The 14,452-nt window shown below is 42.5% G+C and overlaps 1 protein-coding gene across 2 annotated transcripts in view; it reads left to right on the forward strand.

The window, feature by feature from the left end:
- The window catches only part of apbb1ip (amyloid beta (A4) precursor protein-binding, family B, member 1 interacting protein), a 146,451-nt gene that overhangs the window by 55,679 nt on the left and 76,320 nt on the right, over positions 1-14,452 (forward strand). The window contains exons 1-3 of one of the 2 annotated variants that reach the window (XM_048561107.2): positions 9-117; positions 6,431-6,514; positions 12,214-12,304. In XM_048561107.2, coding sequence (XP_048417064.1) covers positions 6,431-6,514; positions 12,214-12,304 — 175 coding nt within the window. In that variant the 5' untranslated portion in view covers positions 9-117. Of the gene's footprint in view, positions 1-8; positions 118-6,430; positions 6,515-12,213; positions 12,305-14,452 lie in introns of those variants that run through there. The other variant, XM_048561099.2, reaches the window with a different exon arrangement.

A 14,452-nucleotide genomic window follows, 5' to 3' on the forward strand; every position in this document is an offset into this window, starting at 1 on the left:
TGTAGAAGTACACATTCAACTGTTGTTCTCTCAAACCATCCTCCTGGTTTTATCGATGAGACCACTGACTCATTACCACTTCTGTTGACCTAGCCCTGTTGTTGTTGAACTATAAAGGTGAGATCTCATTTTCTTCTGAAGTTGTTTTCAGCTTGTATTTGTTCAGTGAAATAGGTTGATCTCTGCCTGCTATGAGGCTTCGCAGTTAGACTGAGGTGAACAGCTTACTTTTTGAGGTTCTCTAGATTTCACCTACCAAGCATAATATATAAACGTTTTTAGAAAGTAGTGGTATTAATTACATTATAGTTTTCTTTCTCTCATCTCCTCTCCCGTACCACTTCAATGACTTGTTAAAATTAAAGACAAAAATCAACAAAAAGAGATGGTTGAGCTTTGCTTTGAGCCACAAAAACTACATATATTTTTCAGAATTTGTGTGAGGCAACTCTCTATATGTTTCCTGAATAGTCTGAGATGTTACCTATTGAGCTCAGTCGTTGAAAAAATTTGCATATTAGCTCCATTACAACACTCAGGACCTTGTTGATGAACAAATCTCTCATTTCTCATCCCCATTACCGTGTGCAAATTTGCTTGTATTAATCTACAACTAATTCTGTTTCTTATTCTGTGGGTAGTATTGAATGCATCACATCGCAACATTCAGGCTATCAATATATTTTAGGCAAATCAAAAGTCAAGTAAAACTAGGCAATTTTGGAAACATTTAGTAGGTCAAGCAATAACTGTGGAGGGGAACAGGTATGTCTCTCCATCTTAACCACTCCTTCCCCCAATCTACCCACCTCATGACAAGTGAGAATAAGCTAAAAGGTCTAATGCCAGGAATATGTCTTCATTCTGCCACCCACAATAGGTCATCTGAAAGTTACATTGTGGAGAGGCAAGATGTTTATTAACATGTTCAAATTTGAGTTGGCACAACAGGAAGCTAGATTCGAATTTAACTGCTGTTTCCAGGTTTCCCATGAGTTGAGAAACTTAGCAATGAAACTGAGAGGGAGCTTTTGTATCCCACAGACCCTGATTGAAGCATGCAGCCTCTCTCAGCACTGCACGTCATCTTCTCTCAGAGTCCCAGTTAACACCACACCTCCCCAGCTCTGAGGTTTTTTAACTCGCACACGAGTCATCACTGTCTGGCCAACATTTGCTCCGTCTTCCTGACTACATTTGAGAAGGTGGTGGCAAGCTGCCCTCTTGAACTACTGCAGTCCATTTGCTGTAGGTTGACCCACAATGTGTCTGATACTGGAGGACATAAGCTTAAAGGTGAGGACCAAGTGAGTTAGAGGACAATTTGAGAAAAAATATTGACTTAAGAGCTGATGGAACATGCTGCCTGAGAGGGTGGTGGAGGCAGGTACTCTCACAACATTTAAGGACTACCTAGACAAGTACTTCAAATATCACGGCATAGTAGGCTATGGACCACATGCAAGTAAATCAAATTAGCATTGTGCTGTTGATAGCATCTTTTGACTTTTAATGGTGTGACCATCACTGAATCTCTCGCTATTAACATTCTGGAGGTTATCATTGACCAGAAACCCACTGGACTTACCACATAAACTCAGTGGCCACAAGAGCAGGTCTGAGGCTAGAGACTGATGAAAGATGTAAACCTGAAACGTCAACTTTTCCGCTGTCTGATGCAGCCTGGCCTGCTGCATTCCTCCAGCTGCTATTGACTCTGGTTCTAGCATCTGCAGTTCTTGCTTTCTCCCAGAGGCGAGAAATACTGCAGCAGATAACTCACTTCTGGACTCCTCAAAGCCTGTCCACCATCTACAAAGCACAAGTCAGGGGTGTGATGGAATACTCCCCACTTGCCTGGATGAATGCAGTTCCACCAACACTCAAAAAACTTGACACCATCCAGGACAAAGCAGCCGGCTTGATTGGCGCTACATCCACAAGCATCCACTCACTCCACTACCGACTCTCAGTGGCAGCAGTGTGTACTATCTACAAGGTGCACTGCAGAAATTCACCAAAGATCCTCAGACAGCACCTTCCAAACCCATAACCGTTTCCATCTAGAAGGTCAAGGGCAGTAGATATATGGGAACACCACCAACTCCAAATTCCCCTCCAAGCCACTCACCATCCTGACTTGCAAACATTTTGCTGTTCCTTCGCTATAACTGGGTGAAAATCCAGGAATACCCTCCCTATTGACTTTATGGGGCAACTCACAGCTGGTGGATTGCAGCAGTTCAAGAAGGCAGCTCGTCACCACCTTCATAAGGGCATCTAGGGACAAGAAATAAATGCTGGCTAAGCCACCGATGCCCACATCCCATGAAATGAATATATATGAAAAAGCTCTCTCTCTGCATTATGTCAGAGTGACTATTGACTGACCTCTCCCCTCCAACAATGAAATTCAGCCCTCAATGAAGTACATTTGATGATTTCGCATGACTTTGGAGTCATGGTCATCACTGTAATTGTGTTGAATATAAATATATCTGTGGAGCAATTTTACATGGGACTGAATGACATGGGCTGTAGCCAGAAATCTATAGAATTGTGTGAAAAGTCAGGCAAAGTTTGCTCGATGTCAGAAGCAACTCAATGAATTTTGAAACAGATTTCCTGGTGTGAAGCTGAGATTCCGACAAGGGAGCAACAAGATGCATATCAAGGACATTATTGTTTGTTAACTGTCTAATTAATAGTGAGTCTCACCTCCTGAATGTACCGTTTCCTGTTCTAAGACTACTATTCTTCTAAGGAAACTACACATCAGCATGATAGTCACGGTCCACCTTGCCACTTTCTCCTTCAGACCATCACCTTGGACGCCCAGCAATAACATTTGTGGGCACATTCCAGTGAACTAGCCACATTGGCTAGTTCACATTAATCTACATCATAGGCATGTGACTCCTTCCAGCCTCTCAGGACTATCATAGCACTTATCCAATCCATCTACAGGAAGCCTCTGCGCTTGACAGTTGCACAATTGAGAGGCTGCGGTAAGGACACTATGCACATAGGGATAGGCACCCAGCTCATGGATTGGACCAGGGTGTGTCTCAGGGTTCCTCATTTGCTCATCCTCTTAATGTTCAGTCAATTAGCACCTACCTGCATGCTCACAGCACCACCCCTTGCCCGCAATGCAATGGCAGAGCCAGGCAGTTTGTCTTGCTGGCCAGCAGTTCCCAGTCACTTTGCTCTTCAACATATTTTATCGTCAATCTCAATTCTGTATGGTGTTCCAGAAGCTCATGAGGCAAACACACTGCATGGGCAGCAAGCAAGTAGCCGTGTCTCAAAGCCTTAAGGGAGTGGTTCTCAGTGAAGTGCTTGCAGTTGCCTTCCATCACCCTAGATATTGCAACTATGTGATGGGAAAGAAAATGGCTGCAACATCACTCAGAGTGGGAGGAGCAAATGCCTCAACCAATGAGGAAGGTCCTAGGTGGTGTACAGCCTACAGAAAGGAGGCTGCAAGATCTAATAACGTGAGGTCCATAAGACAGTAAGAAATAGGAATAGGAGTAGGCCATATGGCCCTAAGCCTGCTCTGCTTTTCAATAGGATCATGGCTGATCTGAACTCCTCATATCCACTTTCCTGTCCTTTTCTGCTAACCCACTTTCAGATCAAGAATCTATCCACCTCAACCTTAAATATACACAAGAACCCTGCCCTGACAGCTCTCTGTAGTAAGGAGTTACAAAAACTCTCAACCTTCTGAGAGAAGAAATTCCTCCTCATCTCATTCTTAAAATCAAGGGGTGCCAACACTTCACGTTGACCCATTCCCTGTAAGAATACACACTTATGGGTCTCCAATCCCTGGCAACTGTTATACATCTCATGACGCTAAACACTGTTGTTAGTAATGGCTGTATACCTAGTTATCAGAGACCTTTCTAAATCATAGAATTCCTACAGCGTGGAAACAGGCCACTCAACCCATTGAGTCCACGTCAACCCTTCATCCATCCCACCCAGACCCATGTCCTGTCCTATCCCTGCATTTCACACTATGAGCAATTTAGCATGACCAATCCACCTGGCCTGCACATCTTTGGACTGTGGGAGGAAACCGGAGCACCCGGAGGAAACCCACACAGACACGCGGAGAATGTGCAAACTCCACACAGACAGTCACTCAAGGCTGGAATCGAACCCGGATCCCTGCTGCAAGTCCTGGGGAAGTGGGCTTCCATATTCTTCACCACCCCAGCCACCAGCGCCTTAAGGTCCTTGGCATCAATTTCCCTTTGTCTGCCATGTCTGGGGAAAACACCAGGGTGGGCAGTTTCAGAATGCCAGTGCTCATCACAGTGAGAAACGGTGCTTGAAAGATGGCATAAGGTTGCCAGTATTTTCAAGGAGATCTGATGAGGGGTGAGTTCTTCTGTTTATGGGACTGTGGGAGGAAACCGGAGCAACTGGAGGAAACCCGCACAGACATGGGGAAAATGTGCAAACTCCACATTCATTATGGGCTGCACGGTGGCTCAGTGGTTAGTACTGCAGCCTCACAGCGCCAGGGACCTGGGTTTGATTCCAGCCTCAGGCGACTGTCTGTGTAGCGTTTGCACATACCCCCCATGTCTGCATGGATTTCCTCCGGGTGCTCCGGTTTCTTCCCACAGTCCAAAGATGTGCAGGCTAGGTGGGTTGGCCATGCTAAATTGCCCGTAGTGTTCAGGGGTGTGTGGGTTTTAGGTCATAGATGGGTCTGGGTGGTATGTTGCAAGGGGCGATGTGGCCTTGTTGGGCTGAAGGGCCTACTTCCACACTGTAGAGAATCTAACCTAATCAAATCTAATCTAATCCACACAGACAGTCACCCAAGGGTGGAATTGAACGCGAGTCCCTTCCAGCTATAGTGAGATAGTAGAATTGGACTAGCATCAGACAAAGGGTATTAAGGTTAATGATCAGCTATGATCCTATTCAATGGCATTTGGATGGCCTACTCCTACTCCTGCTCCTATCTTCTATGTTTCTGTATAAAAGGAATGCCTACTAAGTAGTTAACTAAATGAAGTTGGGATGATACAGTGAAAAATTATACTAGGCTTCACAGAGAGAAACCTTCCATGAAACCTGACAAAATTGACACTTAGCCAAAACATCAAATGATTTAGCTCAGTGTTTAAAAAGCATGCTTAGGGCATAATCAGATTTTGAGTTTGAGGTGACATCACATAACAGGAACAAAATTGAACATGTTATAAGCTTAACATGAACTCTAGATTGCAACATTGAACTCAATAACACATATCTAAATGATTTTAAATGCCTGCTTATCATTAAAACATTTAACAGCCTGATTGATTTGAGGCATTTTCCAATCCGATAATAATAAAACTGGGAAATATTCAGTCTAGTTGGCGGGTGAAGAAATCGCCAGTCGCAAAATCAGGAAGCACTCTGAAGCAATAAAAAAAAATGCTCAGCAGTGTACAGTGAAAATCCCTTCCATCATTTCTGGTTGCAAAATCAGCAAAAGTACATAATGAAATTTACTTGTGGGAGGGATATATCATTTCTATTGCCTTTATTAAAGGGAGCTATCATTGCTGCACCAGGGTATATGCACCATTCTGATAAGGATGGCACTAAAAATAGTATTATGGCTTGAAATATATTGGTTAAACGATGATTAGATCTTGTTTTGCTGCGCATACCAAAATCTCATAGCAATAAATCTTATTTTCTAAGTCATTTTACTTTATGTCATTTTGATTTCCTACTATTTTATCTTGCTTTAAAGTATATGATGCTTGAAACTGGAAGTGACCCCTTTGGCGAACAAGGGACACACATAATAACAGCTCAGTAGGAGGTCTTGTTGTTCTGATTTGCAGGAGCTTGTTTAATTAAATGAAATTGTACATTTAAGCATCTTCAGCATTCCATAACCCATCTTTTTAGCAGAGAATTCCCAGATCAGTTTCTGGTCAATGCTCAGCTAACTGCTCCCACCCAGAGCAACAAATTGAGAACTAATTAACATCAGCATCCCTAGTTTAGAAACAGGAGAATTTAGTCTGGGTTTCCTCTACTGACCACTGTCCTCAATTCGTACTAGTGTGTTGTCATACTGAACGAAATTATAATCAAACTCTGCAATCATTTGCCTATGGATAAATAATCTTGTCACTGTCAGGGTTCAGATGAAAAATGATTGATTTGACAAGGTAACTGAGAAGCTGTTCTATTCCCAGTGTAACTACTGCCCAGAAAAACTTCAACACCTTTAAGAAAAAAAGCAAAAAGGTTTGAATTAAAGAGAAAGATTTGCTGTTTAGTTTACACAGATTGGTGTTTATTTTTGATACAAAGAAACTAAAACCGTGTAGCATCCAAACAGGGATTTTAACATCATATATTGATTCATGTCTTAATTTCTTCTTTTGTTCTTCTACAGATGGAGCTCGGAGGAGCTAATGCCAATGATGACATAGATGCCATGTTCAGCAATCTCCTCGGAGAGATGGATCTGCTGACACAGGTCAGTTGTGTTTTCAACTAAACAGCCTGTAGCAAGCTAAAGGCCAACGTCAATAAATAACAAAGCTGATTAGTGGGGCATTAAGATTCCACCTGGAGGGAAAATGCTTTTTCAGGATGTTTTCATTCTGCTTTGAAAGTGAAAGCATTGCAGCCCACACATACTAACTACAAGTTAGCCCCAGCATCCACAGTTCTTTTGGTTCTTATTTAGTAAAGAGATGCCTTTTTGGTTGATCACTTTTTGCATTGGCTGGTAGAAAAAAGGTGGACAATTTAGAAGCTACTTTTGCTACATTGACATCAGATGCATGTAACATTTATGTAGTAATTTCTTTTTAACAAATAACTCAGATGATTTTACATATTCAATTCTAATATGCCACTTAATGCATCTAATTCTATTTCTCAGCATTTGGCCCACAACCTTGTATGCAATGGCATTTCAAGTGCTCACCCAGACATTACTTCAAACTCTTGAAGGTTCCTACCTGTACCATTCTTTTAGGTGCTGAGATCCAAATACCCACCACCCTCTTACCTTAAAACTGCAACCTCAAGGTATTAACCCTTCCCCTCAGATTCCCTGCCAGCATCCTTTCCTCTAGGGAATACAATCTCAGCCTCTCTAGTCTGTCTTCATAGCTGGATCATTCCAGTCCAAGTGACCTCTAAGAAAATCACCTTTGCACTCTCTGTAGTGCACTCACATCGTTCCTCAGTGTGGCACTGAATATTCCAGCTAAGGCCAAACTATCATAATATATAGCTCCATCATAACTTCCTTTGTTTATGAATCCAATATTATTCTTTGGTTTTCTGTGCACCAGACTGAGGGGCCATTTTCTGAGCGCCCACCCCCAGCAAACAGCCTTTACAGTGTAAAAGCAAACTATAAAAGTGCGTTGTCAGGGTGGAGCTGTTGATAGCAAGCCATTTATTGTCCATCCTTAGATGCCCTTCAGGATGGTTGTAGCATACTTCTTCTTAAACCTCTGCAACCCACATATAAAAGTGTTTCTTCAGTCTGTTAGGTAGGGAATTCAAGGGCAAAATGTAATGGATTTCTTATTTCAAAAATATACTTTATTCATAAAATCATTTATAAACACATGCAAGTCCCCTCAATCATATCCGTACAGTCTTTGCAGAAAAAATGGGAATTTTGACATTTCTCACAGTTTGTCTGCAGTTGCAAGAAACAAAGACATTTTCTACTTAAGCAGGAAACTATTTATATTTGTTTCGAGACACCAAGAGGGACTGATAACTGAATGGACCCCTGTTAAACTTTCAAAGAAAATTCCCAGATGGCGGTCTTTCTCCCCCACACCTTGGTAGCAGCAGTCCAAGCTTTAGTGTGCCCCTCAGCGCATAGTCCTGGATGTTGGAATGTGCCAGGCTGCAACACTTGATCGAAGTCACACTGGGAAGCCAATAGGTTTCTGTCAGACTAAAGAGTATCTTTTATCAAGTTGATATTCCTCCAGGCACAGTCAATGTTCGTTCCAACGTGTGTTCCGGGAACAAACCGTAGAGCACAGAATCCTGCGACACAGAGCCGCTTGAGATGAACCACTTCATCACTCTCCAGACTTGATTTGCAAAGGCACATTCTGGAAGGAGATGAGTGACAGTCTCCTCATCAGGACAGCCGCTTCGAGGGGAGCATGCAGTGGCTCACAGAGTGCAGGCTTATATGAAGGATCTGACAGGCAGTGCCATTCTCTCCACCAGCCAAACAACATCTTGGTGCTTGTTGGAAAGTTCTGGCACTGAGCCATTTTGTCAAATGATTTTGAAAGTGTCTCAGGGAATCATGCAATAGGATCCATCTTCGGGTTTTCCCTCAGGGTCTTGAGGACCACTTCCTGATGGACTTATGGTGAAATGTCAAAGGACAGGTGTAAGGATTTCCCCTCAGGAGGCTGATGGAGCTGTCCTATCCCCCAGAGGCATTCCACCTCGCAGTGCTGAGGGAGCCATCTTGTTACTGCTCCCAAGGCCATAGCCCCTATCAGGCATCACAGGGTAGAGACAAAGCCAGGAAGGTCTGGTTTCATGTCATGCTCCGGATCAAGCAGAGCTGGTGTTGCCCTCCTGGATCAGAGCATCACTTTTCCCAGTTTCCCAGAGCTGTGCTGTGCTTTGTTCCTCGTGGTTCCTGACATCAGCAGGTGGGGTTTCACCAGGCCCCTCGCGATGTCCAGCTTTTCCAGGTCGGGGATGGATGCTCATCTCTTCCTCGCTCTTGGAGCTTTACCTCTTCTTCTTCTGTTTATGGCCTCCTCCTGCACATCTTCTTTGAAGAGGAGTTGCTGGTGTGTCCTTCATACAGCTGTCCCTTTCCACTCTGCTGCTAGCCTGTGCTGACCCCATGTGACCTAAGGGGTTTTTTTTGTGGTTATTCTTTGCTACATGCCACGCACTCTCCTGTTTGTTCTTTGTCTGCTCCCCCATTGACTCTGTATTCTCAGGTGGAGGTTCAATTGGCTTATCACTCTTCAGGGTGATCCTTTGAACTATCTCTTTTCTCAATTGTTTCTTTCAAGTGTGGCATCTTTTGGGGTATATTGCTGGGGTTGCCAGTTGTGGTCATTTTACTCCATCCAACAAACAAACCAAATGCATTTCTTACATCTATATTTACATGTAACTGAGGGGCTGGATGGAGGGGGTACGATAACTGAACAGACGCCCATTGTACTTCAGCAGAAAGACTTTAGATCTTGGGTCTTTCCCCACTGGGCATTGGCAGCGGTTGCCCCAAGCTTTATGTGTCCCTCAGCACATAGCTCTGGACCTTGACATGTGGCAGTTTGCAACACTGGTTTGAGAACAACTTCTTACTCTGGAAGACCGACAAGTTTCGGGCAGACCAATGAGCATCTCCCACCAGATTGCTGGCCCTCCAGGTGCAGTTGAGGTTTGTCTCAGTGTGCATCCTTGGGAGCAGACTGTAGAGCACAGAGTCCTGCATCATGGACCTTCTCAGGATGAGCCTCAACAAAAAACACCGCATCTTTCTCCAGGCTTCCTTTGCAGACAGAAAATATCCACTGATTGGAACTCACAGCAATCGAGGGAGAATCCCTTCATGATGATCCAAACGACTGGTGCTCCTTCCTCCACTTTCTTCATAGTCACTCTGACTGTGTTCCGGATACCCTGGCCTGGGGCTCAGGCACTTGCAGTAGTCATAACTCTGGTTAGTTGCACTCTGAATTGGCGTTAGGCTGATGCCAGCCTAAAGATCCACAAATAGCAGCAGAGCTCAACCAACAATCCTCCAACGCCCAATCACGATCTTGAAATCCTCTGATGACTCACAACTCAGAACCTCCATTTGGTCTGAGGGAAAAGGCTGAGGGTGGTGAGTGGGAATGATGGAATTGCTATTCTGTCTAAATTGAGGTAGTGCATTCCTGGATAGATGCGAGGAGGTGCTGATGTTCCCATTCCCTCCTTCTTCAAGATTATGGTGGGCTAGTTCACTGATAAACAAAAAGGACAAAACTGTTTATTTATTTAAAAACTATTAAAGCTTCTGGAAGGGAAAAAAAAGCAGCAGTTTTCTACTGGGGAAGTGTAAACATCCAGCCAGGAATGAGATCACTATGTCAGCTATCAATCCACTGATTGGGCAGTGAAAGATTATCTGTTCAATGTGGAACATGCTACAATCACTGTGGTAATTCAGTCCAGTGGCACTGTTAAAGGGAAAGGGTAGAGGCAGAGACACCTGAGAGTTTCAGACTCCGTCAGTAACTAAGTATACATCCACCAACTAACTACCGCCAGATGTTTAAACAGTTCACTGCACTCTGCTGCCTTAGCACTTTCCCAGTTAAGTGCATCAGGGTTTTTCGACACTTCATTGCACTATCAGTTTAAAGTGGCGCTGAGTGAAATGTGACTGGGCTCAGTGGAATTTCAAACAGATGAACAATAAACTGTTGAAGAGCTCCAATGTGGTATCCCAGCTGTTGACTTCATTCTCTTTTACAGCATTTCAAGAACTTCAAGAGTTGGAAATTTAAATATATTATTCCAAATACCCAGAAGAAACCAAGAAATTAATCTAAATATGGTTTACAGTTCAAACAAGATGATTTACAAATTGAGATGTAGTTTGTGTTTCGTTTCTAATTTCATTACTGAGGGTGATAACATGCTCAGCAGCAACTATTTTAATTCTGATACTGTTTGATCAAACTTTCATGATTTCAGCAAGTCAAGCTCAATCCAGTGCTTAATATCATTCAGGTTCATCTGCTGCAGAGTTATATTAACACTATAGACTGTTGCCTGGCTAAGAGGCTTACTCACTGCAGTTTCCCCACCTGTCATCACCCGCCACACCCCACCCCCCACCATCACCACCACTGTTTCATTCCCCACGCTCCCCCCGCACCGCTCCCCCCTCCAAACGACCTCAGTCCTTGCAATCTCCTGGGAGAAAGTACAACAGCAGCAGCACAAAGAGTACTGAGATTCACATCTCTATGAGAACTTGCAAAAGAGGTGTCCAGTGCTAGCTCTGTGAGACCTTGTGTTCCAGCTTAAACAGGCAGAATCCTTATTCAAATGCTTATAGTGAGGTTCTATTCAAGAATGGTAACAGCTTTGACATGGACTGAATGGCAAAGATGAATCCAAGATAATAAAATGTGAGGCTGGATGAACACAGCAAGCCCAGCAGCATCTCAGGAGCACAAAAGCTGACATTTCGGGCCTAGACCCTTCATCAAGATGAATCCCTGCTTTTCCCACCTACAGGGCCCTGTCGCAGAATGATTCAACCACCAATCTTCAAAGAATGCTAAAAAAACGTAGTTTCTTTAAATCAGATATAACCCAGTGTGGAGTTGGAGGAACACAGCAGGCCAGGCAGCATTAGAGCAGCAGGAAAGCTGATGTTTCAGGTCAGGATCCTTCTTCAGAAATGCTGCCTGTCCTGCTGTGTTCCTACAGCTCCACATTTTGTTATCTCTGACTCCAGCATCTACAGTTCTTGCTGTTTCTAGGTTCTTTAATACATTACTTTCTGAGTGGTGAGGGAGAAGCAGAAATGCTTCCTTTGGCCTCACAAATTTCTCTTGTCCACTTCCAGCCCCTTAATAGACATTTCCACCTAGCCTCAATTGTCTCCCTCCACTCCAGATCCAGAGCTTGATGTAAGAGCCATCCTTCTGCTATTGGTGAATTTTCTGGTGGTGCCCCCTCAGTTCTGGCAGCTTCCCAGTCTCATGCTATCATCCAAGACATATCGAGTCTCTGATTACTGCCATCAGGTGTGTGGCACAATTACGATGCCCACTGCCTGCCCACACATCACATCCAACCAGAACCCATGCTGAGAAAAGTGCCATTAAATCAGAAATAGTCTGTAATTGCAAGCTAACCCTGAACTTGTGAGTATTAATGTAAAATCCCACATCACAAGTTTGACGGTGGAAAAATGAATCTATTCACAATTCTCTTGTTCACTCTCTTAGGAAATAGAAATGGCAGGTTTTCTAAAACCAGGTAATACTTCCTGTACCCCAAAAGCTGTTCTAACGTAGAAAAACAGATGTTCAAATTTTAATCATTTTCTCGCTATTCCAAAACCTGTGATGCTTTTCACTCTGTTTAGCATTTACTTGTATCCTGGGATTTAAAAGTGTTGAATGTTTCAATCTTCAAATTTTCTTACAGAGTTTAGGTGTGGATACTATCCCACCCTCAACTACAACATCCAATCAGGACACAGAGTTGAAAATCTCAATTGGTTTTGCAGATGTAAATGGTAAGAACATTTTCCCATGATGCATGAAGTATAATCTGTAGTAAAGTGTTATATTAAATATGGATGTAACTAAGTAAGCCTTTAAATGACAACTTTGATTTAACTTATTTTCTTATTCATCTTTAACTTCCATTATCTAGCTTTTAAATTTCAGTCTACTCCAGCCAACTCCAAATTCACCCCTATGTAATTACCTTCATTTTAAGTTTAGTGCATTGATTTCAATCTAGGTTTCTTGCTCTCAAACTGAACGTTACATTCAATTGTATGATGGTCACTGTTCCCTAAAGAATCTTTCACTCTGAGATAACTTACTAAACCAAATCCATTACACATTGTGAGGTCCAAAAGAACTTTAGCTCTAGTAGAATCCACAACATATTGTTCTAGGAAACTGCCTCAAATATATTCCATCAATTCTTCCTCATGGCTACTTTTGCCAATTAACAAAAACACATGGGGAAGCATATAGAAGTGAAAGGAAACAGGCTCAGAGGAAGAGGAAGAGAAATACAGAAATGAGAAGTTTTGAATTAAAAAAATAGAAACATGAACAGAAGGAATTTTGTGAGAATCATGCAGACAGAAAGTTAAATAGAAGGCACACAAAAGTCTAAGGATATGAATAAAGAAGAAAGATAATTAACCCTCAAAAGAATGAACTTGATTTAGCTGGGATGTGAAAACATGAAAATTCTAAACCAGGATCCCAGCCTCGTCAATCCAATTTTCTTCCAGTTTTGGTGAAACTGTTGGGACAAGGAAAGGCAGAATTTAACTCTGTGAACTCTGTATGCTCATTATGGTGTAGATCAAGCCCAGAATTGAAAATAGTGCTCTAAATAGGTTCTAATCATGAACTTTATGTAGGCATACCTTAACTTCCACCTTTGCATTCCAGCTTCCTTGAAATGCAGGCTAACATTCCACTGACCTTAACTTTGTAATCATCCATTAGTTTATTATTTATAATTTATAACTTAGAGACCCTAAATGTCCCTGCTCCATAGTTCTCATCATTAAGGAAATATTGCAATCTATCTTTCTTCAGTCCATAGTTAATGATCATACTTTTCCCGATACTGAAGTCAATTTGGCAGTTTTTCCCACTCACTTCAGAAATCATAGCGCATTTGCAATCTTTTGCTCCCGTTCACAATTATTGCTACGTCACCTAACTTGATATCATCATCAATCCTTCATATGATACTTATAAATGACTACCCATCATTATTACATTTATGAGTGCAGCGATCGAAATGTGCCCAAAACCAGTGTCTTGTTATTGAGTATTGCCTTTGACTAGAATATCAGCTCAGTTATTTTTAGATCTCAAGTAATGATGCGCATGAGATTGTGAAGTATAACACACACAGATGTTTTCCCACGTAATGTGAAATCACGTTTGCTCCAGAATTACATTCTGGATTGGCTTACATCTATTGTCTGTTTTCAGACATTATCGCAGTTATATTTGACTATGATTCATGCTCATTTTCTATTTTGCTGAGAGGCTTAAATCAACCTTAGTGCCAGCAGTACTTGTCATGATTAGAGACACCAACCAGCGATGACTCAAGCTGGAAGAATGGAATAAACACTATGCTCCTCCTCGCTGAAGAGTACTTTTCAAAAATAAATTCACTTCACTGCTTCGAAATATTGAGCTGAGCAGGCCCTACATTGCTTTGCAGATCCATATTCCTAAAGAGACCGAAAACCACTGTGACCCTTTCATCTATATGCCTACCTTTTATCATAGCAAAGCAAATGAAAGAGTTTTGGCAAGCAGAAAGCAACCTTTGAAAAAGTGATAAGCACAAGCAACTTGTCATATTTTTCTGTTTTCCACCAAGTCTTGAACCTTCTGATTTGAGTTTGTGCTGGAAGCATGTATTCAGTTTTGTACCCCTATGTGAGCTACAACGAATTTCACTGCCAAAGTTTCAGTTTTGCGTTGTGGCCCATTTGGAATTATTCTTCAAATAGAATTATATGGCTGGATTCTTCGGTGTGCCAGGACACCCCCAACTGTCCCAGACAAGATGGTGAAAGATAACCAGGAGCAGGTGAAGGCAGACCTCAAGGGGCTCTCAATTAGGCCCAGAGGACCCCTGAAGAAGGTAACACCTCTTTCCTGCCACCAGT

Source organism: Stegostoma tigrinum, chromosome 2 (assembly GCF_030684315.1).
Source record: "Stegostoma tigrinum isolate sSteTig4 chromosome 2, sSteTig4.hap1, whole genome shotgun sequence".
In the NCBI taxonomy this organism is placed as follows: domain Eukaryota; kingdom Metazoa; phylum Chordata; class Chondrichthyes; order Orectolobiformes; family Stegostomatidae; genus Stegostoma; species Stegostoma tigrinum.